General features: G+C 46.9%; 1 protein-coding gene across 1 annotated transcript in view; it reads left to right on the top strand.

Moving 5' to 3' along the window:
- The window catches only part of ttn.1 (titin, tandem duplicate 1), a 170,205-nt gene that overhangs the window by 118,650 nt on the left and 25,776 nt on the right, over positions 1-25,779 (top strand). Inside the window, exons 160-177 of the mRNA XM_068601488.1 lie at positions 315-617; positions 715-1,020; positions 1,265-1,552; positions 1,694-1,984; positions 2,073-2,360; positions 2,600-2,882; positions 2,992-3,299; positions 3,393-3,497; positions 4,016-4,213; positions 4,304-4,600; positions 4,714-5,301; positions 5,436-5,738; positions 5,889-23,237; positions 23,349-23,645; positions 23,849-24,436; positions 24,609-24,911; positions 25,010-25,306; positions 25,399-25,686. Coding sequence (XP_068457589.1) covers positions 315-617; positions 715-1,020; positions 1,265-1,552; positions 1,694-1,984; positions 2,073-2,360; positions 2,600-2,882; positions 2,992-3,299; positions 3,393-3,497; positions 4,016-4,213; positions 4,304-4,600; positions 4,714-5,301; positions 5,436-5,738; positions 5,889-23,237; positions 23,349-23,645; positions 23,849-24,436; positions 24,609-24,911; positions 25,010-25,306; positions 25,399-25,686 — 22,680 coding nt within the window. The remainder of the gene's footprint in view (positions 1-314; positions 618-714; positions 1,021-1,264; positions 1,553-1,693; positions 1,985-2,072; positions 2,361-2,599; positions 2,883-2,991; positions 3,300-3,392; positions 3,498-4,015; positions 4,214-4,303; positions 4,601-4,713; positions 5,302-5,435; positions 5,739-5,888; positions 23,238-23,348; positions 23,646-23,848; positions 24,437-24,608; positions 24,912-25,009; positions 25,307-25,398; positions 25,687-25,779) is intronic.

Here is a 25,779-nt window from a genome sequence, read left to right on the forward strand (position 1 = left end):
ACATTAACGGGTTACGCTGCACGGCGGCCAAGACTCTTGTTGACTCACTGATTCTTGGTGTTTTGCCAAAAGGAAAACTGCATGAAGCCTCTCTATCTCACAGAGATCAGCTGTTTGTTGGGCGGTGGGGCATTCCTGCCTTCAAAGCGGGCGTGACAAAAGCATTGAAGAACCACTGCATTACGACATCATTGATAGTTTAGACTGTTATAAATCAGTGTGCCAGTTTAAACTGGGGTCTCATGCTGTGACTCAAACTTGAAGTACTGCATTTCACATCCAAACTGAAACCTAAACCGTGGTGTCTCTTCCAGCGGTCCCTGGCCCTTGCGAGGCCCCAGTGATCACCAATGTGAGCAAAGATTGTATGACAGTGAGTTGGAAGGAGCCTGCAAATGATGGAAAGTCCCCCATCCTGGGTTACATGCTGGAGAAGCAAGAGACCAAGGAGATCAACTGGACCAAGCTGACCCGGAAGCCCATGACAGAGAGGAGCATGGAGGTCACCGGCCTCACAGAGGGAGTAGAGTACGCCTTCAGAGTCAGCGCTGTCAACAAGGCCGGAGTGGGCAAGCCCAGCGAGCCCTCCGCTGGTACCACGGCCCAGAATCCCATCAGTGAGTCATGTAGAAACATGTAATATCTCTTAGTAATATGTGCTCACAGAGATGTCCTCTGAACATAGACCAACCTGTGTCATGTGCTCTTCCCCAGCTCCTCCGGGCCCTGTGGTGAACCCCAGTGTGACCGACACCACCAACAGCACCATCAGCCTCAGCTGGACCGCCCCCGCCAACGACGGTGGAAGCCCCATCATTGGATACATGGTGGAGAACAAGAGGACTGACGCCACAGACTGGATCCGCTGCAACGTCCCCAGGAACCTGCAGGACACCAGCTACGTCATCCAGAACCTCATCCACAATGCCGAGTACCAGTGCCGCATCACTGCCGTCAACAAGGTCGGCTTCAGCGAGCCAGTCGAAGTCCCCGGCAAGCACGTTGCCAAAAACATCATCAGTACGTATGACTTCCATTTCTTCAACTGCATTTATTGTAAAGACAAAACAAGGTACATAAGATACACTAACCCAGAGCTGGGTTTGAATCAAGAGGTTAAAAACATAGAATAGTTTATATATGATACATTCCTGAGGAAAGCACTGTATTCTAATAATGTTTTTGCTCCATTTGCATGTGGAATATGAGGCTTTCACATATAAGACACCAACAAGACTCATAAACCATCTTTGTGTTCCTGCAGTCCCTCCAGAGGCAGATCTGAGTGCCGAGCTGAAGGACGGCCTGGAGCTGCGTGCCGGCGCCACCATGAGGCTGCATGCCATCATCAAGGGCAGTCCCATTCCCAAGAGCACCTGGGCAAAGATGAACACCAACCTCAAGGACCGCCAGGGCGTGGTCATCAAATACACCAGCACTGACGCCCTGGTGGTGGTGGAGAACGTCAACAGATATGATGCTGGCAAATACATCCTGAGCCTGGAGTGCTTGGCTGGCGTAAAGATGTACACCGTGGTGGTCAAGGTTATTGGTGAGTGAAGGACTTTCCTTGTGTCTTAACTAAGTGAATGCATTCCTCATTGAGAGGGTTGGACACATCAGAATAAGAAACATGTTCCAGGTCTGGGTCCGTAAAGGACACTGTTGTGACGTTGAAGTTGTTCCTCTCCAGACACGCCCGGCCCGCCAGTCAACCTCACGGTGAAGGAGTCAAACAAAGATAGCGCCTCCATCTACTGGGACGCTCCTCTGCTCAACGGTGGCTTTGAAGTCACTCACTACATCGTGGAGAAGCGGGACACAGAGAGGAAGGCTTGGTCCATCATCTCCAACAACTGCACCAAGACCTCGTTCAAGGTGCCGGACCTGGACGCCGGCCGGTGCTACTGCTTCAGAGTGTCGGCGGTGAACGAGCTCGGTGCTGGAGAGTCCTGCGAGACCGCCGACTCAGTCAAAGCGTCTGGTGGGTTTGATGACAGCAGATTCTGTGCTTCTCTCCTGTTTTGTTCTTCCACATATCATACTCACTGCGCTCATGCTCACTGTTCCAGAGGAGCCTGGGCCCGTCATGGACTTCAAGACACTGCTGGTCACCAAGTACTCTTGCACTTTGAGCTGGAAGAAACCCCTCACCGATGGAGGCAGCCGCATCATCTGCTACGTGCTGGAGGTTCTCAATGGTGACGACAAGTACAAGGAGCTGATGAGGTCCAAGAACATGCAGTACAGCGCCAAGGATCTGGTGGAGGGCAAAGAGTACACCTACCAAGTCAAGGCTGTGAACGAATCAGGAGAGAGCGCTGCCAAGGAGCTAAAGGTGGTCGCCAAAGACCAGATCAGTAAGTAACTGTCCAGATTCATTAAAGTTACAAATAAATAACTGTTGAGAAATAGTTGAAAGGTTCTCAATTCTTAATTCAGGGCATAGAGATTTCCTCCATGGCTTAGCTAGTAGACAGCTAACAGTGTTACTGCATTTCCATAGCGATGTCTTCTATTGGGAGAATTACTCCTCTCTATGTGCGCATAGATCATAGTTGTTTGATGGGATATTAATGATGTAAGTACATTTGTGCAGTTCCTCCCAGCTGTGACTTGAGGGAGCTGCCCAACATGTGCTACATCGCCAAGGAGGGCAGCATCGTCCGTCTGAAGATCCCGATCATCGGCAAACCCACTCCCAAGGTCTCCTGGAAGAAGGGAGATGAGGAGAACCTGACCGATACCGGCCGAGTGTGCGCAGAGTCTTCTGCAGTCAACACCACCCTCCTGATCAGAGACTGCCAAAGAAGCGACGCCTCCAAGTACACCATCACCCTGAGGAACAGCGCTGGGAGCAAGGAGTCCACTATCTTCATCAGGTAGCAATCGAACCATCCCAGAGTATCGTTGCACATGAAGAATGAGTGGATCATTTACTCACACATTACTGGCTGTGTTTAAAGATTTCAATCCCTTGTCTCCTTTCAGGGTGGTGGGTAAACCTGGCATTCCTATTGGACCCATCAAGTTCAAAGATGTTACGGCCGACGGCGCCACGCTGAAGTGGGTCGCTCCAAAAGACGACGGTGGCTCAGAGATCACCAACTACATCCTGGAAAAGAGGGACTCGATCACCCACATGTGGGTAACTGTGTGCTCTACTGTGGAGACCAACACCATGAGGGTGACGGGGCTGCACGAGGGCACCGAGTACATCTTCAGAGTCTGTGCTGAGAACAAGTACGGCGTTGGAGAGGGTCTCAAGTCTGAGCCCATCGTTGCTAAACATCCATTCAGTGAGTGACTGGAACGGATACTTTAAGAGCTTTAGCTGTTGAACTTACAAGTTGAGCTTGTCCTGACTGTACGACATCCCCGTTTCCTTCCAGATGTTCCTGATGCTCCTCTTCCACCTCAAATCATGAGCATGCGCCACAACTCTGCTTACCTGGCCTGGTCCGACCCCAGGAAGACCGGAGGCTCTCCCATCACAGGTGCAGTCAGCTTGAACATTTTCACTCACCTATTTTGTCTTAAATTATTTGACATACATTATATATTTCATTCGTATGTCACTTTAATGCGAGAGTAATGCTAACAATTCAATTTAGTTGTTAAAAAAGTTGTGAAACTGAGCAAGAAAGTCTCGTCATCAACACTAACACGCCCCCAAAAGGATCCTTATGAACTTAAACTACTCACCGGGCTGTTGGTTCTACGCACTGCTGTCAAGGCAGCAGCTTGCAGAAGTGAGGAGCAATAAGTGCATGGGCAGGTAGGTAGGTAGACAGGCAGACAGGTAGACAGGTAGGTAGACAGGCAGCAGGTCCAATCATCACATTCTCTCTGAACCAAATAATCGGTCAACTGTGTTTTCCTCCTCAGTGCATTGTGATCCATTGATTGCTTTCGGGATGTAATGAGGATTACAACACAACATCATCAACCCTGCCCTCAAAGTCAAAGTGATCTTGATGTGGATTTTGTTGTCCCCCCTTGGTGCTACATTCAGGCTACCATCTGGAGTTCAAGGAGAGGAACAGCATGTTGTGGAAGAGAGCGAGCCCGTCTGCATTGAGGATGAAGGAACACAAGGTGACCGGCCTGACTGAAGGCCTGGAGTACGAGTTTAGAGTCATGGCCAACAACCTGGCTGGCACCGGGAGGCCGAGTGCTCCGACCGATCCACAGGTGGCCCTGGATCCCATTGGTGAGGGCAGAGCGGCAACAAGTTATACGAATGACTAATGCTGTAGAAATATGCAACAATGCATTAATATATGTGTACATGTGTCATTAGATGCACCTGGGAAACCTGATGTGATCAGCATCACCCGCAGCACCGTGACCCTGCAGTGGACCGAGCCGCAGTCCGATGGCGGCCACCGACTGACCGGCTACGTCGTGGAGAGACGCGACCTGCCCTCTAAGATCTGGGTGAAGGCCAACAACATTAATGTTGTGGACCCTGCATTCACTGTCACCGACTTGCAGGAGGGCTGTAAATATGAATTCAGAATAAGGGCAAAGAATTCTGCTGGCGCCATCAGCCCGCCCTCCGACCAGACAGATACGATAATCTGTGCAGATGAATATGGTGAGACATAAAACTATGACTAAGAAGTTGTCTTACTTGCTTTTCAATATATCTTCAATGGTTATCGCGGCACAATGCATGATCAATAAAGTCTTTCCTCTTTCGCTCAACAGCTGCCCCAACCATTAGTATTGAAGCTCAGGTGAAGGAGGGTCTGACCGTCCGAGCCGGCGATACCATTGTCATCACTGCCACAAGCATTTTAGGCAAACCTGCACCAACCTCGTACTGGTCAAAGGGAGGAAAGTATTTCAAACCCTCTGACCTTGTTCATATTGAGACCACTGCAACTTCCTCCACTTTGTCCGTCAAGTATGCCGGCAGGAAGGACTCTGGAGAGTACGTCATCACTGCCAGCAATCCCTTTGGTGTCAAGGAAGAAACCGTCAAAGTCACCGTTCTGGATGTTCCTGGAGTTCCTGGACCCATTGAAAGCAGCGGAGTCTCCTCTGAAAAGGTGACTCTTACCTGGACAGCTCCGACCGAGGATGGAGGCTCTCCTATCAAGTATTACACCATTGAGAAGAGAGAAACCAGCCGCCTGCTCTGGACGATTCTGGAGGAGAAGGTCATCGACTGTCACTATGTCGCCACAAAGCTCATCCAAGGCAACGAGTACTTCTTCAGAGTCTCTGCTGTGAACCAGTACGGTGCCGGGGAGCCATCTCACTCTGAGGCAGTCAAGATGGTTGATAGATTCGGTAGGTGCCGTTAGTTCTTCAATTCAACTTATATCCTACATCTGGGCCTACTATTTATACAGATAAAATGTATCTGGAAGAACAAAAGAGACTACTGAGATTCATCAATGTTTTTTTTCTAATTTTTTCTTTAGGTCCTCCTGGTCCACCATCTAAACCAGAAGTTGACAAAGTCGATGGACATTCAGTCACTGTGACCTGGAGGAGACCAGCCGAGGATGGAGGAAGTGACATCATAGGTTACTGTGTTGAGAAGAAGGAGAAAAAGGGCATGAGATGGGTCAGGGCCTCTAAGAAGTCCATTGCTGAGCTCAGCTGTGAAGTCAGCGGTCTCACTGAGGGCATCGAGTATGAGTTCCGTGTCCTTGCTGAGAACAGAGCTGGCTTTGGAGAGCCGAGCGAACCGTCTATGCCCGTCAGGACAATCGTTGTTGCCTGTAAGTGTTTCAGCTGTGGAAAGCAAATAGACACCTGCATACAGTAACACAAGTATTCTTATGTTAAGATACTTAAAAGAATTCACCACTTTTTATAACACGCTATGTTCAGTTTTAAAGAACACTAACCACTTATTTGATGTCTGACAGATGTGCCTGGACCTCCAGTCAATCCAAGAGTCACAGACACAACCAAGAGCACTGCCACTCTGAACTGGGGAAAACCTCTGGATAATGGTGGCCTTGAAGTTACTGGATACGTGATTGAACACAAGAAAGAAGGAACAGAAGAATGGGTGAAGGACACTCCTTCCTCTCCATTGAGGATCACAGAGTTTGTTGTTCCCGGCCTGGAAACTGGTGCAAAATACCACTTCAGGATTAGCGCTGTGAATGCTAAGGGAGCAGGAGAGCCTGCAGAAACTCAGGAGCTGTTTGAGATTGTGGAGCGTCCAGCTGAACCCGGTTTGGAGCTGGATGTTGAGTTAAGGAGAACCCTTGTCGTCAGAGCTGGCTGCTCCATTCGCCTCTTTGTGCCAATCAAGGGACGGCCTACACCTACCGTTACCTGGACGAAGGAGGGGGGTCCTGTGCCCCGTGCCGTCATTGACAGCACTGAGTCATTCACAATGCTGATCATCCCTGAGAGTTCAAGGATTGATGTGGGTAAATATGAGCTGACCCTCGAAAACTCTGCTGGAAAGAAGAGTGCCGCTATACAAGTTAGAGTTCTGGACTCACCTGGACCTCCACTTAACCTAAAACCAGTCCACATTGACAAGGAAAGTATTACTCTTCAGTGGGAGATGCCTCTCATTGATGGTGGAGCCAAGATCACCAACTACATCATTGAGAAGAGAGAATCAGCACGCAAGGCTTTTGCAACTGCTGTTACAAAATGCCCAGGCACTTCAGTCAGGATTGGCGATCTGGGTGAAGGCTGCGAGTACTACTTCAGAGTGTCTGCCGAGAATGAGTATGGCATTGGTGAGGCAGCTGAAACTGCTGATCCAATTCGTGCATCACAGACACCAACTCCTCCAGAGAGCATTATTCCTACTGATATCACCAAAAACTCTGTGAGCCTGGCCTGGACCAAACCTAAACATGATGGTGGAAGCAGAATTACAGGATATGTCCTTGAAGCCCAGAAGAAGGGAACTGATCAATGGGCACATGTAACAGCAGTCAAGACCATGGACTTCACAGTGAAGAATCTTAATGAGATGGAGGAGTACATCTTCCGCGTAATGGCTGTCAACAATTCTGGTAGAAGCGTTCCACGTGAGAGCAAACCCATTGTTGTCAGAGACTCTACTTTGCTGCCGCAGTTTGACCTCCGTGGTGTATGTCAGAAGACTGTTATTGCCAAGGCAGGAGATGATATCAAGGTTGAAATTCCAGTTATGGGACGTCCCAGACCAACTATCACTTGGCAAAAAGATGGCACAGCCCTGAAGCTCACACAGAGAACCAATGTGGAATCTACTGCTGCTACGGTTATCCTCAGCATCAGTGAGTGCAACAGAGCTGACAGTGGTTTATACACTATGACAGGAAAGAACATCGTTGGTTCTGTGACAGACAACATCATTGTCAAAGTACATGATGTACCTGGGCCACCCAAGGGACCAGTTAAAATCGTGGAGATAGCGCGTACCTATTGTATCTTTGCATGGGACACTCCCGAGAATGACGGAGGTGTCCCAATCAACAATTATGTGGTTGAGATCAGAGACACCACTTCCCAAACATGGGCAGAGCTGTCTGCCACAGTCATCCGTACTATGTTCAAAGCCATTCGCTTGAACACTGGATCAGAGTACCAGTTCAGAGTAAAGGCTAAGAACAGATATGGTGTGGGACCTCCCATCACCTCACACTCAGTGGTGGCTGCCTATCCTTTCAAAGTCCCTGGACCTCCTGGTACGCCTGGTGTTGTTGCATTTACCAAGGACTCCATAACAGTTGGCTGGAACGAGCCTGTGGTTGATGGTGGCAATGAAGTAATTGGTTATCATGTTGAGAGGAAAGAAAGAAGCAGTGTCATGTGGCAAAAGATCAGCAAGATTCTTGTGAAAGGAAACCTCTTTAAATCCAGTGGGCTTGAAGCTGGAGCTGCTTATGAGTTCCGTGTCATGGCTGAAAACATGGCTGGAATTGGTAAGCCCAGCAAGGCCTCAGAACCAATCCTGGCCTTGGACCCTGTAGACCCACCAGGTCAACCTGAGCCAATATTTGTCAACAAGAACGTCATCACAATTCAGTGGACAAAGCCGGAGTATGATGGTGGTTTCAAACTCACTGGCTACACAGTGGAGAAGAAAGAACTGCCTGCTGGGCGCTGGATCAGAGCCAACTTCACCAACATCACTGAGACCACATTCACTGTCAGTGGACTGACTCAAGATGCCTCTTATGAGTTCCGTGTTATAGCCAGAAACTCAGCAGGTGCAGTAAGCTTGCCCTCTGAGCCATCAGATCCAATTACCTGCAAAGATGATATCATTGAGCCACGCATTATGGTTGATGCCATCTTTAAGGATGTTGTTCTACTGAAGGCAGGAGAGTCCTTCAAGCTGGACGCTGACATTGCTGGTCAACCAAACCCAACTATGGCTTGGACCAAGAATGGAAAGGATGTTGAGAACACAATGAAACTAAACGTAAGGTTTACAGAACTGACAACTACTCTGACCAATAAGGACTCTATAAGATCAGATGGAGGAGAATTTGTTTTGACTGCCACTAATGTTGGTGGATTTGCAAAACACATCTTTAATGTCAAAGTGCTTGACAGACCCGGACCACCAGTTGGACCTCTTGAGGTTTCCAATGTCAATGCTGACAACTGTATAATCACTTGGGCTGCACCTGCCGATGATGGAGGTGCCAAGATTGAAGGATATGTGATTGAGAAGCGTGAGTCAAGCAGACTGGTTTGGACCAATGTCATTTCAGACTTGCAAGTAACACAATTTAAGGTGACCAAGCTGCTCAAAGGAAATGAATATATCTTCAGAGTAATGGCAGTAAACAAATATGGACTAGGCGAGTCTCTTGATTCAGAACCCACTATTGCAGACAACCCATATGTGGTTTCAGATCCTCCAGGGAATCCTGAAGTGACAGCTATTACTAAAGATTCAATGGTTGTTATGTGGCAAGCGCCTGTGAGTGATGGTGGAACTCCCATCACCAACTACAATATTGAAAGGAAAGACAGAATAGGCCTCCGCTGGGTCAAATGCAACAAGAGGAAGGTCAAAGATCTACAATTCAAGGCAGCAGGGCTTGTTGTTGGACATGAATATAAATTCAGAATTATTGCTGAGAATGCTGCTGGAGTGAGTGGTCCAAGTCTCTCAAGTCCATTCTACAAGGCCACTGATGCACTGTACAAACCTGGAGCCCCTTGCAATCCCAGAATCTTGGACACAACCAAATCCTCAATTACTGTCGCCTGGAACAAACCTGTATATGATGGCGGCTCTGACATCACTGGCTACATTGTGGAGACCTGCATCCCATCTGAAAAGGAGGAAGAGGAAGAATGGACCATTGTGACACCCAAAGAAGGACTCCTTGCCACTTTGTTTACCATTATTAACCTGCAGGAGAACCAGGAGTACAAGATTAACATCTCTGCTGTCAACTGTGAAGGAGTTGGAGATGCAGCATCTGTACCTGACAATATAAAGGCAGAGGACAGGCTCCTGCCACCTGAGCTTGATTTAGATGCTGAGCTCCGCAAGCTTATCAGTCTTCGAGCTTGCTGTTCACTCAGGCTGTTTGTGCCTATCAGAGGCAGACCAGCTCCTCAGGCTAAATGGACCAAAGGAGATGGTGAGCGTATTGAGAGGGCAACCATTGACAGCACAACATCATACACTTCACTCGTAATTGAAAATGTCAACAGATTTGACAGTGGAAAGTATAATCTTACAGTTGAAAACAGCTCTGGATCCAAGACAGTTACAGTCCAAGTCAGGGTGCTTGACACACCAAGTGCCCCACAGAATCTCAAGATTACTGCTATAACAAAGGCATCTGTCACTTTGACTTGGGAGCCACCTGTGAACGATGGAGGAGTTAAGGTTAAAAACTACGTTGTTGAAAAACGCGAGTCTACAAGGAAAGCATATGCCACAGTCAATGCGAACTGCCATCACACCACCTTCACAGTTGACCAGCTCTTGGAAGGATGCAACTATTACTTCAGAGTTTTGGCTGAGAATGAATATGGCATTGGCCTGCCCATTGAATCTGGTGAATCAGTGAAAGTGTCTGAGAAACCACAGCCACCCGGTAAAGTCTCTCTTAAGGATGTTACAAAGAGCAGTGTTACCCTCTCCTGGGAAAAGCCAGAGCATGATGGTGGCAGCAGAGTGGGCTGTTATGTTGTTGAGATCCAGCCTAAGGGTGTTGATAAGTGGAGCCAGTCTGTGATTGTAAAGGAAACAGAAGCCACTATTAGTGGACTCAATGCCGGTGAAGAATACATGTTCCGTGTTGCAGCAAGAAATGAGAAGGGAACAAGTGACCCACGACAGATTGGTGTGCCAGTGATCGTAAAAGATCTTGTGTTTGCCCCTGTTGTCAAGATGTTGTTCAACACGTTCAGTGTGTTAGCAGGAGAAGACCTGACAGTAGAAGTTCCTTATGTTGCACGTCCCAAAGCAGCTGTCTCCTGGGTAAAAGATGCTCTGCCTCTAAAGAGAACTACCAGAGTCAACTATGGAGCAACAGAGACAAAGCTGAATCTCAATATAAAAGAAGCTACTCGAGATGATGTTGGCCGGTACCATATTACTATTAGCAACACAGCAGGAGAAACAACAGCCGACATTGGCATTGTTGTACTAGACAAACCAGGACAGCCAGGCGGTCCAGTTAAGGTGGAGGAGGTCACCTCTGACAGTGTAACTATCTCCTGGAACAGACCAGAATATGATGGTGGTTGCACGATCAAAAACTACATTGTGGAAAAGAGAGATACATCCACAACTGCCTGGGTGGTGGTATCTCCTAACCTAGCAAGGACTAAAATAAAGGCAGGCAGGTTGAAGACTGGTTCTGAGTATCAATTTAGAATCACAGCAGAAAACAGATATGGAAAAAGTCCAGCTCTTCTCTCAGCGTGTATTGTGGCTCAATACCCATACAAGCTGCCAGGACCACCAGGAACACCATCCATTGCAGTCTGCAGCAAGGACAGCATGGTGGTGGCCTGGAATGAACCTGTGATTGATGGTGGCAGCACTATCTTGGGCTACCATCTTGAACGTAAAGAGAGAAACAGCATCCTTTGGGTGAAACTCAACAAGTCTCTTATTACTGACCAAACCTTCAAGACTTCTGATCTGGAACCAGGAATGGAATATGAGTACAGGGTTTATGCAGAAAATATTGTTGGGATAGGCAAAGTGAGCAAGGTATCCGAGGGACAAGTTGCAAGAGATCCTTGTGACCCCCCTGGCACCCCAGAGGCTACAAAGATCACTAAAGACTCCATGACCATTGTTTGGACCAAGCCTGAATATGATGGTGGTGCAAAGGTTACAGGTTACGTTGTGGAAAAGAAGGAGCTTCCTGAAGGTCGTTGGCTGAAGGCTAACTTCACCAATGTCATTGAAACAGAATACGTTGCAACTGGACTTGTGCAGGATGATCAGTATGAGTTCCGTGTCATTGCCAGAAATGCTGCTGGTGTTTTCAGTCTGCCCTCTTACAGCACTGGTCCTATCACTGCCAGGGATGAGATTGAACCACCACGCCTCAGCATTGACCCAGAGTATACACAGACTGTTGTAGTTAATGCCGGAGACAACTTCAAAATTGATGCAGATGTTCATGGCAAACCATTGCCCTCTATCCACTGGATGAAGGGAGAGCAGGAGCTGGGCAACACTATTCATAGAGAAATTAAAAACACACCCATCAAAGCTTATATATCTGTCAAGGAAGCTAAACTTTCAGATGGAGGCCAATACACTCTGCTGCTGAGAAATCCAGGGGGAGAAAAGGCTGTACAGGTCAACGTTGTTGTTCTAGATAAACCTGGAGAACCACAGGGACCATTTGTTGTCACAGGAATAACCAAGGATCGATGCTGCCTTGCATGGAAACCACCACTACAAGATGGTGGCAGCAAAATCTCTCACTACATTGTAAAGAGGAGAGAGACAAGCAGGCTAGTCTGGACTGTTGTTGATCCAAAAGTAGAGAAGATTTGTTTAAAGGTCACGAAGCTCCTGGAAGGAAATGAGTACATCTTCAGAGTCCATGCTGTCAACCAGTTTGGAGTTGGTGCACCACTTGAGTCTGCTGCTGCCACAATGAAAGATCCGTTTGAGGTGCCTGGAACACCCAAGAGCTTGGACATTTCAGATATTAAAAAAGATTCAATGGTGCTCACCTGGGAGGCTCCTTCCGAGGATGGAGGCAGTCCTATCACTGGATACGTAATTGAGAAACATGACAAAGAAGGTGTAAGATGGACAAAATGTAACAGGAAAACAGTCACTGACTTGACTTTCAAGATCACTGGACTCTTAGAAAGGCATAGTTATGAATTCCGAGTTGTAGCTGAGAACGCTGTAGGCCTTGGTGAGCCAAGCTCTCCAACTGTGTTCATCAAAGCACTCGATCCCATCTTCAGGCCTGGCCCACCGCACAATCCAAAAGTAACTGACACAACTAAAACATCAGTATTCCTGTCATGGGGCAAGCCCGTCTGTGATGGAGGCTGTGAGATTCAAGGATACACTATTGAGTGTTGCACTACCACAGAGCAACCGCCGCCAGCCGAGGCTCCTGCTGAAGCTCCTGCTGAAGCCCCATCTGCCCAGGCAGTCACCACTGATGCCCCTGCTGAGGAATGGACAATGTGTACACCTCCAACAGGTGTCAATAAGACCAAGTTTGAAGTTGGAAACCTGAAAGAAAACCAGGCATACAAGTTTAGAGTATGTGCTATCAACAAAGTTGGAGTTGGTGAGCATGCCGATGTTTCTGGAGCTGTTGTTGCCCGGGACAGAGCAGAGGAGCCAGACCTTGACATTGACCCAGAACTGAGAAAGATTGTGACCATTAAAGCTGGAGCTTCACTCAGACTGTTTATTCCTATCAAAGGAAGACCCACTCCTGCCATAAAGTGGGATAAAGATGAAGCTGCACTTAAAGAGAGAGCTCAGGTCGAGGTGACCAGCAGTTACTCATCCCTTGTAATTGACAAGATGAGTAGAAATGACAGTGGAAAATACACCATCACTGCAGAGAACACCAGTGGAACTAAATCTGCATTTGTTGTTGTCCGTGTTCTTGACACACCAAGTGCTCCTGTTAACTTAAAGGTGAAAGAAATAACAAACCAATCTGTGACACTGGCATGGGAGCCACCTCTGTTGGATGGAGGGTCCAAGATCAAGAACTACATTGTTGAAAAGAGAGAGAGCACTCGCAAAACATATGCAGCTGTTGTAACAAATTGTCGTGCTCTTTCATGGAAGATTGAGCCACTCCAGGAGGGTTGTAGTTACTACTTCCGAGTCCTTGCTGAAAATGAACATGGTGTTGGCCTGCCTGCAGCAACTGCAGATCCTCTTAAAGTCTCAGAGGTGCCCCAGTCTCCAAAGAACTTGATTGTTACAGATCAAACCAAAACAAGCATATCTTTGGCCTGGGAGAGGCCAGAGTATGATGGCGGTAGCAGAGTCATTCAGTACCTGCTCGAGGTGCAACTTAAGGGCCAGGAGAAGTGGTCTGGTGTTAACACTTTTAAGACAATGGACACTACTGTTTCCAAACTGAATCCAGGAGATGAGTATCTGTTTAGAATTATAGCAGTCAATGATAAAGGAAAGAGTGACCCCAAAGTCCTTGCTGGTGCAGTGATGACCAAGGACTTAGTCTATGAGCCAGATGTTCGACCAGCATTCAGCAGCTACAGTGTCAAAGTGGGCAAAGACCTAAATGTTGATATTCCATTCTTTGGAAGACCTAAACCAAAAGTCTCATGGACAAAAGATGGAGCCTCTATGAAGTACACTACCAGAGTCAACATTCTCAACACACCAACACATTCAACACTGAGTATTAAGGAGGCAGCAGGTGATGATGGTGGCATGTATGGTATACATGTTGCTAACTCAGCTGGAGAGAAAGACACAACAGTTGAAATTATTGTACTTGACAAGCCTGGCCCTCCATCCGGCCCTGTGAGGTTCGATGAAATCACAACACAGAGTGTCACTCTTTCATGGGATCCACCAAAGCACAATGGTGGCTGCCAGATTTCTAATTACATTGTACAGAAGAGAGCTACTACCTCAACAACATGGGAAAATGTTAGCATTAACTATGCCAGAACAACCATTAAAGTGCCAAGACTGAAGACTGGAGCCGAGTACCAGTTTAGGATCATTGCTCAGAATCGCTATGGCAAGAGTCATGGTCTGGATTCATCTAGTGTGGTTGCTCAGTATCCATACAAAGAACCAGGCCCACCAGGCACTCCCTTCATCTCTTCTCTCTCTCGGGATCACCAGATTGTTGAGTGGCACGAGCCTGTCCAAGATGGAGGCAGCCCCGTTCTGGGCTACCATCTTGAAAGGAAAGAGAGGAATAGTATTCTCTGGGTCAAGATCAACAAGACACTTATTTACGAGACTGTTTTCAAGAGTCACCCCTTGGAAGAGGGTGTTGAGTATGAGTACCGGGTTTATGCTGAAAATATAGTTGGCATTGGCAGGTGCAGTAAGCTCTCAGAGGGCTGTGTTGCCCGTGACCAATGTGATCCTCCTGGTCAACCAGAGGCCATCCATGTGACCAACGACTCCATTGTCATCCAGTGGACTAAACCAGAATATGATGGTGGCAGTAATATAACTGGCTATACTGTGGAGAGACGTGATCTGCCAGAGGGCAGGTGGGTAAGGGCAAACTTCACTAATGTGATTGAGACCCAGTTTACTGTCACTGGTCTGACAGAAAATGCACAGTATGACTTTAGAGTCATTGCTAAAAATTCAGTAGGGACCGTCAGTAAGCCATCCTACAACAGTGGACCGATTACTGTAAGTGATAAGTTGGAAGCGCCCAAATTCTCCATTGACCCAGCATTCATCAAAACCATTACCATCAATGCCGGTGAGACCTTCAAGCTTGATGCCGATGTCCACGGCAAACCGCTTCCCACAATCCAGTGGTTCAAGGATGAAAAACCAATCGAGAATACATTTAGACTGGAGATTAAAAACACAGAAAACCATGCAATGATTGTCATTAAGGACTCTGTTAGAATCGATGGTGGAATTTACACCCTCCAGCTGACAAATGAGGCTGGCAGTGAAACTGTTCCATTCAAGGTCTTGGTCCTGGACAGGCCAAGCCGATGTGAAGGACCCCTCCACACCGCTGGAGTAGCTGAAGATAGATGCACACTTGTATGGCATGCCCCTCTACACGATGGAGGTAGTCCTATTAAGCACTATATAATCGAGAGAAGAGAAACCAGCCGTCTAGCTTGGACTATTGTTTCTAACAGCTGTGAAACCACATGCTACAAAGTCACCAAATTACTGGAAGGCAATGAGTATATGTTCCGTGTCATGGCAGTTAACAGTTATGGTGTCAGTGAGCCACTGGAGTCTGGCGGAGTGATTATGAAAACTCCATTTGTTCCTCCTTGTCCACCTCATATTGAGGATGTATCCAACATCGCTCATGATGGTATGACCATTACTTGGTCAGCCCCTGAGACTGATGGTGGCAGTGAGATTACAAATTACATCCTTGAAAAGAAGGACAGAAATGGAATAAAATGGACCAGATGCAACAGACAGAAAGTCACTGACCTTTCCTTTAGAGCTATAGGCTTAACCACTGGCCATGAATATGAATTCAGAGTGACTGCTGAGAATGTAGTCGGAGCAGGAGAACCAAGTCTTCCAAGTTCATACTACAAGGCCAGTGATCCCAAGTACAAACCTGGTGCGCCAGCATACGTGAATGTGATTGACTCCACGAAGAGCTCGATGACAGTGTCATGGGGTAAGCCTCTGTCTGATGGTGGCAGCGCCATACAAGGATACATTGTTGAAGTCTGTAAGGCTGAGGAGGAGGAATGGACCATGGTGACTCCCCCCACTGGTCTGCGTGTCAACAAATATGAAATTACCAAACTAAATGAGGGTCAGGAGTACAAGATACAGGTGTGCGCTTTGAACAAGCTTGGAGTTGGTGAGCCAGCAGGTCTCTCTGGAACAGCTAAGCCAGAGGAAAGGTTGGACCCACCACAGATCCACCTAAACTCTGAGCTGAGGAAGGGCATCACCTTGAAAGCTGGTGGATCTGTTAGGATCCATATTCCATTCAAGGGCAGGCCAACACCTGAGATTAAGTGGACTAAGGATGAGGGAGACTTGACTGAAAAAGCAGTAGTTGAGAAAACTCTCAACTTCACACAGTTGTCCATTGACTCATGCGACAGGAGTGACTCTGGAAAATACACACTGAGCCTGACAAACAGCAGTGGAACTGTGTCTGAGTTTGTTTCTGTGAAAGTCTTGGATACACCTGGCTCCCCACAGAAGCTTGTGGTTAAAGAGGTCAAAAAGGACTCTGTCACTCTGGTATGGGATGCCCCACTGATTGATGGAGGCTCCAAAATCAAGAACTATGTCATCGACAAACGTGAATCAACCAGAAAGACATATGCAAATGTCTCAACCAAATGCACCAAGACAACATTCAAAGTTGAGAACTTAATTGAAGGTGCTATGTACTACTTCAGAGTCATGGCTGAGAATGACTATGGAATCGGCCAGGCTGTTGAAACAAAAGCAGCTTTCAAGGCCTCTGAGGTTCCGCTGCCTGTTGGAAAAATCTCCCTCACTGATGTCACTAAGGCCAGTATCTCAATGGCCTGGGAGAAACCTGAGCATGATGGTGGCAGTAGAATTGGTGGCTACCTAATTGAGATGCAACCCAAGGGTACAGATAAGTGGGGAGTTGCAACAAATACAAAGACATGCGAGGGCACTGTCACAGGCCTCACAGCAGGAGCAGAATACCTATTCCGCATCATTGCTTACAATGAGAAGGGAAAGAGTGAGCCAACAGCACTTGCTGCCCCCATCGTTGCCAATGACATAACCATGGAGCCCAGCATTAAGATGCAATTTAATACCTACAGTGTATTAGCTGGAAAGGACTTGACTTTGGAATTCCCTGTGCTTGGCCGGCCCAAACCTAAAGTCTCCTGGACCAAGGATGGTCAATCTTTGAAGGTGACATCCAGAATTAATGTCATAAAGACACCAACAACAACTGGAATTAAAATTACTGAGGCTTGCAAGGATGACTATGGCAAATATTCCATCACAGCAGCCAATAGTGCCAGCACGATCACTGAAGATGTGGCTATCATTATCCTTGACAAACCTGGTCCACCAAAAGGTCCAGTCCAGGTTGTTGAAGTGAGCAACACTTTTGTTCATCTCTCCTGGGAGCCTCCAGTGTACATGGGGGGATGCCAAGTAAAGAACTATGTCGTGGAGAAGAGAGACACCACCACCCAAACATGGCAGTCCGTCACCACGCAACTTGCTAGAACAGCTTTTAAGGTCACCAAGCTGAAAACTGGTGCAGAATACCAGTTCAGAATCATAGCTGAAAACAGATATGGAAAGGGTGCATCTTTGGACTCAAAGTCCATCGTTGTTCAATATCCATACAAACCACCAGGGCCTCCAGGAACGCCATTTGTCAAATCTGCATCAAAGGAAATGATGATCATTGAATGGAATGAGCCAGTCAATGATGGTGGAAGTACAGTTATTGGGTACCACCTAGAAAGCAAGGAGAGAAGCAGCATCATGTGGAACAAACTGAACAAGACTCTTATAACTGATACTCTGTTCAAGATATCCAATCTAGAGGAGGGTATTGGCTATGAATTTAGAGTCTCTGCTGAAAATATTGTTGGCATTGGCAGATGCAGTAAAGTGTCTGAGTCCTTTGTTGCTCGTGACCCATGTGATCCTCCTGGTGCTCCTGAAGCTGTATCTATTTCTAAGACCGTAATCAAGATTCAGTGGACCAAGCCTCAGTATGATGGTGGCAGCAAAGTAAATGGATATATTGTGGAAAGGAAAGATATTTCCTCCCCTGATGTACATTGGGTAAGGGCTAATTTCACTAATATAGTTGAGACTGAGTATACCGTCACCAGCCTGACAGAAAATGAACAATATGAATTCAGAGTTATTGCAAGAAATGCAGCCGGAACCTTCAGCATGCCATCCGACAGCTCTGGACTTATTACTGCTACTGATGAAATTGAACCACCAAGGGCTTCAATGGATCCCAAATACAAGGATGTTATAATTGTCAATGCTGGAGAACACTTGCTTCTTGATGCTGACATCTATGGAAAACCAACTCCTGAGGTTGTCTGGCTAAAAGAGGGCAAGGAAATGAACAAAGCCCTGCGCATTGAAGTAAAAACTACACCGAAACGTGCAGCCATTACCATTAAGGATGTAACCAAGCTGGATGGTGGCCACTATGACCTAGTCCTCAAAAATCTGGGTGGTACGAAAATCTTCCCTATCACTGTCAAAGTCCTGGATAAACCAGGTCCACCTGCTGGACCCATGAGAGTGACGGGAATTATGGCTGACCGGTGCATCCTTTCCTGGGCTGAACCAACTCTGGATGGTGGGGCTAGCATCACACACTATGTCTTGGAGAAAAGAGAGACTAGCAGGTTGTCATGGACAGTAGCTGGACCAAATATCAAGAAGCTGTACCATAAAATAACAAATTTGCTTCCAGGAAATGAATACATTTTCAGAGTCAGGGCAGTCAACAAATATGGTTTTGGCGATTATCTCGAGAGTGAAGCCATCATTGCACGCAATCCTTACAAGCCACCAAGTGCTCCTGGAACTCCAGAAGCAAGTCAGATCACAAAGGAATCTATGGTTCTGTCATGGACTGCTCCAGAACTGACTGGCGGAGCTGAAATAGAGGGCTACCACCTTGAAAAACGTGACAAAGATAGTGTAAGGTGGACAAAATGCAATCGACAAAAGCTGACTGACAACCACTTCAAGGTTACAGGTCTGATGATCGACCACTTCTATGAGTTCCGTGTTGCTGCTGAAAATGAGGCTGGAATGGGAGACCTTAGTGAATTATCCCTACTACAAAGAGCGTGTGATGCCTTAACAGCACCTGGACCTCCACACCATCCTAAAGTGACAGACTACACAAAGTCTTCTGTGTCTCTGTCCTGGGGCAAACCTGACTTTGATGGTGGTGCCTATGTAAAGGGCTACATTGTTGAAATGAGGGAGTATACACCATTGCCCGAAGAAACAGAGGAGGCAGAAGTAGCACCGGCAGTAGAAGCACCAGTTGAAAAAGAATGGACTATGTGCACTCCACCCACTGGCACACAAGCCACTAAACTCACTATCACAGACTTGAAGGAGGGCGGAGAGTACCAGTTCCGTGTCTGCGCAATCAATTCTGAGGGAGTGGGGGAGGCTGCTAATGTCCATAGCACCGTGGTTACTTCTGACAGGGTAGAAGCACCAGAGATCGAGCTCGATGCTGATCTCAGGAAGGTGGTATCTGTTCGTGCAGGAGGAACTCTGCGTCTGTTTGTCACCATCAGAGGAAGGCCGGAACCTGCTGTGAAGTGGGAAAAGGTTGAGGGTACTCTCACAGAGCGTGCTGGAATTGACACCACCAGTTCATATACCATGCTTGTCATTGACAATGTGAACCGCTTTGACAGTGGTAAATACTCACTAACAATAGAGAACAGCAGTGGTGCAAAATCCGCTATTGTTGTAGTGAGAATTTTGGATACACCAAGTGCACCACAAAGCTTTTCTGTGAAAGAGCTCAAGAAGGACTCAGTGACTCTTGCCTGGGATACACCACTTACTGATGGTGGTTCTAAAATCACAAACTACATTGTAGAGAAAAGAGAGTCTGTCAGGAAGGCCTACACCACCGTCACCAGCAACTGCTTGGTCAACTCATTCAAGATTGAAGAGCTGCCTGAAGGTGGAATCTTCTACTTTAGAGTATGTGCTGTTAATGAATATGGCCAAGGGCAGATGGCTGAAACCAAAGAAATCAAAGTGTCTGAGGTACCGCAGCCACCAAGCAAGGTTAGCCTCGTAGATTTGACAAAAACCAGTGTGTCACTCACATGGGACAAACCTGTTCATGATGGTGGCACCAAGGTTATGTGCTACAATGTAGAATTTAAGCCCAAGAGTGGAGATAAATGGGGCACAGCATGCACAGTCAAGGTGACTGAAGCAACTATTCCTAATCTGACTCCTAATGAAGCTTATTTATTCAGAGTTGTTGCAATCAATGAGAAGGGAAAGAGTGAGCCAAAAGATCTTGGTTTGCCTGTGGTTACAAAGGATGTTACAATTGAACCATCGATCAACTTACTCTTTAACACATACAGTGTGAAGGCTAAGGATGACCTCACTCTTGAGGTTCCAGTCAGAGGCCGGCCTAAGCCTGTTGTATCCTGGAAGAAGGATGGCCTTCCTTTGAAGCAAACATCATCAGTTACTATCTTAAACACCACAACCTCATCCAAAATTATTATCAAAGAGGCTACCAGAGAACATGTTGGCAAGTATGAGATCACCTTGGCAAACACAGGAGGAACTGTCACAGCAGATATTGGAGTTGTTGTCCTCGATAAACCCGGTGCACCTAAAGGTGTCCAGGTGGATTCGGTGACATCAGACAGCATCACACTGTCCTGGTCTCCACCAGATTACGATGGTGGCTGCTGCATCAGTAACTATATTGTGGAGAAGAGAGACACAAACACCCAAGAATGGCAGATGGTAGCAAGTAATGTTGCCAGAACATCTTTCAAAGCTGGCCGCCTTACACACGGAGCGGAGTACCAATTTCGCATCTATGCAGTCAACCGTTATGGAAAGAGTACATATGTGGATTCACCTGGAATCACTGCTCAGTATAACTTCAAACAACCTGGACCTCCTTCCACGCCTATAGTGAAGTTGGCCACCAAGTCTTACATGTTGGTGATTTGGAATGAGCCAGTCGTTGATGGTGGCAGTCCTGTTGTGGGCTACCATCTGGAGAGGAAGGAGCGTTCCAGCATTCTTTGGACAAAGATGAACAGAGGAATGATTAAAGACACAGAATACAAAGTCATTGGAATTGAAGAGGGCATGATGTACGAATACCGTGTTTATGCTGAAAATATATCTGGTATCGGGAAATGCAGCAAGACCTGTGAAGCTGTAGCAGCCAGAGATCCTTGTGACCCACCAGGCACACCTGTGGTCACTGCTGTTACCAGAACATCTGTCTCCTTGTCTTGGGATAAGCCAGAGTATGATGGTGGAGCCAAGGTGTCTGGCTACACCATTGAACGCAGAGATCTTCCTGAAGGACGCTGGACAAGGTGCAACTTCACCAATGTGCCTGAGACCCGCTACGATGCAACAGGCCTTACAGAGAACAGTCAGTATGACTTCCGTGTCATTGCTAAGAATGCAGCTGGATTGTTCAGTGAACCATCTGATACCACCGGCCCCATCACTGTCAAGGATGATGTAGATCCACCACGCATTATGATGGATGTCAAATACAGAGAGGCAGTGCTTGTGAAAGCAGGGGAAACTCTGAGGATTAACGCTGACCTTGCTGGACGTCCTGCCCCTGTCATTTCCTGGACCAAGGATGGCAAAGAGATTGAGCTGAGAGCCAGAATCCAGATTGTTTCCACAGATACCAGCACTTCTGTCATTGTAAAGGATAGCGTCAGAACAGATTCTGGACAGTATGTTCTAACTCTACAGAATATTGGCGGAACAGTTGCTATGCCAATAAACTGTGTTATTTTAGATAAGCCAGGACCCTCAGCAGGGCCTCTGCAGATCACTGGTCTTACAGCTGAAGCATGCACTCTGTCATGGGGTCCTCCTCAGGAAACCGGTGGTGCTAACATCACACATTACGTTGTTGAGAAGCGTGAGACGAGCCGCTTGGCATGGACAGTGGTGAATGGAGATGTCACAAAAACATACCTTAAAGTCACAGGACTGCTCAAGGGCAACGAATATATCTTCAGGGTTTTGGCCGTCAACAAGAATGGACTTGGTGAGGCTCTGGAATGTGATGCTGTAAAGATCACAGACCCATACACTTTTGCCACTGCTCCAACTAATGTTGATGTCACTGCCATAACTGGTGATTCAATGACCCTTACTTGGTGCAAGTCAGCCAGTGATGGAGGCACCCCCATCACTGGATATGTGATTGAGCGCCGTGAGAAGACAGGTATGCGCTGGGTCCGTGTCAACAAAAATCCCGTTGTTGAATGTACCACAGTAGCAACCAAATTGCGCAAGGGTTGTGAGTATGACTTCAGAGTCTATGCTGAAAATGAGGCTGGTCTCAGTCCTCCAAGTGAACGATCTGCATCATTCAGAGCAGTCGATCCTCTGGTTGTGGCTTCTCGCCCAACCAAGCCAAAGATCATCGGTTCAACCAAGGAAAGTGTGTCTATTGTCTGGAAACCACCGAGACATGATGGTGGTAGTCCAATCCTTGGATACAGTGTAGAATACAGAGAGTACATCCACAAACCAGAGCCAGAGGTTGTTGGGGAAGAGGAAGAGGAATATGAGGAGGAGGAAGAAGAGGAAGAGGAGGTACCTGAATCACCTGAAGAACTAGCAAGATGGGTTGAGGCTATACCTCTTACCAAGAGCTTGGAGTTCACGATCTCTGGACTAAAGACAGATGCTGAATATGAATTTTGTGTCAAGGCAATAAACAAAGTTGGCAGTAGTGTGCGTAGTGCATATTCAGATGCGGCCACAGCAATGGACAGAACTGCAGAGCCATCATTTGATGTTGACATTGAGATGCGTAAAGTACTTATTGTCAAGCATGGCATAGCATTTACTCTCAAGGTACCATTCAAGGGCAAACCTGTGCCATCAGTGGCATGGGCCAGGGAGGGTGTTGATCTAAAGGTCAGAGGAACCATTGAATCAACAGAATCAAGCACTTCACTGACCATTGAAAAGTCAACCAGAAACGACTCCGGAGAGTATTCCGTCACTATTGAATCAGCACTGGGAACAGCAACATTGCCCATGGTTGTCAAGGTGCTCGACTCTCCTGGACCTCCTGTCAATGTTAAAGTTTCAGCAGTGACCAGAGATTCTGCAACCCTCAGTTGGGAAGCTCCTGAGAATGATGGCGGTGATGCCGTGAAGGCCTACCACGTTGAAAAACGTGAGGCCAGTAAGAAGGCGTGGGTGTCTATGACCAACAACTGCCATGCATTGACATTTAAGGTGAACGACTTGCAGGAGGGAGCCATGTATTACTTTAGAGTTATTGGAGAAAATGAGTATGGAGTAGGTGTCCCCCAGGAGGCCAAAGCTGGAACAAAGATTACAGGTAATGTAGTGATTTGACACTTTTTTAAATGGAGAAGCTGTGAAATTGATTCTAATGATCTTTACCATTCAACTAAATGTGCCTCATGAAGTTTCCCACTGTCTTTTACAGAGGTGCCAAGTGCTCCCATGAAACTAGGAGTTGCAAATGTTACTAAGGACAGTGTTACGATTGCTTGGACAAGACCAGAATACGATGGCGGTAGCAGAGTCACTGGGTACCTTATTGATGCCCTGGAGAAGGGACAGACCAAGTGGGTGAAGTGTGCCTCTGTGAAGACCATGACCCACACCATCAAGAACCTGAGGGAGTGTGCAGAGTACTACTTTAGAGTCCGTGCAGAGAACCATGCCGGACTCAGTGAACCAAAGGAGATGATCGTACCCGTTATCGTCAAGGAAATACATGGTAATATCTTTTGACATTTCGATTTTAGTTATTATTTTCCCCAGAAAACAAGATGTTGTGCACAAAGTGTTCACACATTTAGATTTGTTTTCTTCGAAGGTAAACATTATACAAAATAATGACTGGGAATGTGGGAATGACTGGGTAATCCATGGAATTTGTGAATATAAAATTAATTATCACATTGATGTCTTCTTAAACAGTGGCTCCTGAATTTGACCTGAAGAACTACCCCAAGAATACAGTTTATGTGAGAGCAGGAGCCAACCTAACCTTTGAGATTCCTCTCAATGCCAGGCCAACGCCTAAGGTGACCATGTCCAAAAACAATGTCGTCATCAAGGGATCCAAGAGGCTGCTCACTGAACTTACTCCAGACAGTTTGATCCTCACCCTAAATGAAAGCATTTCAACTGACGCTGGCAAATATGAAGTCACTGCTTCTAATGCGGGAGGTACCACCAAAATCTTCCTTATCTTTGTTGTGCTGGACAGACCCGGACCTCCTATTGGTCCAATTGAGGTCGGTGAGGTCGGAGAAAGCACAGTATGTCTGAAATGGGCGGTTCCAGAATATGATGGCGGCAGTCCTGTTACCAACTACATTGTTCTGAAACGTGAAACCAGCACTCCTAACTGGGCAGAGGTGTCAACTAGCATTGCTAGAAGTTCAATCAAGGTGACTAAGCTGACCAAGGGAGAGGAGTTTCAGTTCAGGATCAAGGCTGAGAACCGCTTTGGTGTCAGTGACCATATTGACACCAAGCCAATCATGATAAAGCTTCCATACAGTAAGTAATAGTGTGTGTGTGTGTGTGTGTGTGTGTGTGTGTGTGTGTGTGTGTGTGTGTGTGTGTGTGTGTGTGAGTGAGAGAGAGAGTGTGTGTGTGTTACTCTATTAATTATCCTTTGGCACCTTTATGGATGATCTTTCTAAAGAAACATTACTGTTGTCCATTGCAGCCATCCCTGGCCCTCCATCTACACCATGGCTCGGCTTTGTGTCCAGAGAGAGCCTCACAGTCTGCTGGAATGAGCCAGTCAATGACGGTGGAAACACTGTCATTGGCTATCATCTCCAGATGAAGGAGAGAAGCAGCATCCTCTGGCAGAAGGTCAATAAGACACCAATCTCAGGAAACCAGTGGCGACTCACAAACATCTGCCCTGGCCTCTTCTATGAATTCAAGGTGGCAGCTGAAAATGCCGCCGGTATTGGAAAGATGAGCAAGACCTCTGAAGAGGTGCTTGCTATTGATGCCTGCGGTAAGTAATTCTAATTTGTATCTCTGTCTGGAGCTTTAAGGAGACACATTAAACCGTTGTTTCACTAAAGTTGCATCTTTCACAATTTAATGTTGCAGAGCCCCCAGCAAATGTCCATATCACAGAAGTCACCAAGAACTCAGTCCGACTGGCCTGGCAGAGGCCTCCATACGATGGTGGCAGCAAGATTTCTGGCTACAGCGTGGAGAGGAGGGAAGCTCCCAGCGACAGATGGGTGAAGGCCAACTTCACTAACATCATTGAGATGGGCTTCACTGTTTCTGGACTGAACCAGGATGAGTCTTATGAGTTCAGAGTATATGCCAAGAACGCTGTTGGGTCTGTCAGCAACCCGTCGCTCATCGCTGGCCCAGTCACTTGTGTGGACGCATGTGGTGAGTATTTGATCTAAATCTCTCTGCATGTCTTGTTTCATTTCATTGGATTTATTTATATATTACTTACATCAATATCTCGTGTCCCACAGGTGCCCCAGCTATTGACCTTCCTCCAGAGTATCTCGATGTGGTTCAGTACAAGGCTGGATCTTCAGTTAAGCTTCAAGTTGGAATCATCGCCAAGCCTCTGCCAACCATTGAGTGGCTCAAGGACGGAAAAGAGCTGATAGCAACTTCTACCCTGTCTATTGAAAGCACCACCGACTCCACTGCAGTGCTGATCAAGAATGCTGCTCGTCTGAACACCGGCTCTTACGAAGTCAAGATCAAGAATGTTCTGGGTTCAGCATCTGCAAACATCAGGATTGAAATCCTAGGTATTTAGAAATGCTTGCCTCACCTTTTTATATTTCCATAATTCTGAATATGTCAAATGTAAGTGGAGATGCTCTAATGTCATAGTATTTAAT

Source organism: Clinocottus analis, unplaced genomic scaffold (assembly GCF_023055335.1).
Source record: "Clinocottus analis isolate CAN_PGR_092001 unplaced genomic scaffold, fCliAna1.0.p SCAF_50, whole genome shotgun sequence".
Lineage (NCBI taxonomy): Eukaryota > Metazoa > Chordata > Actinopteri > Perciformes > Cottidae > Clinocottus > Clinocottus analis.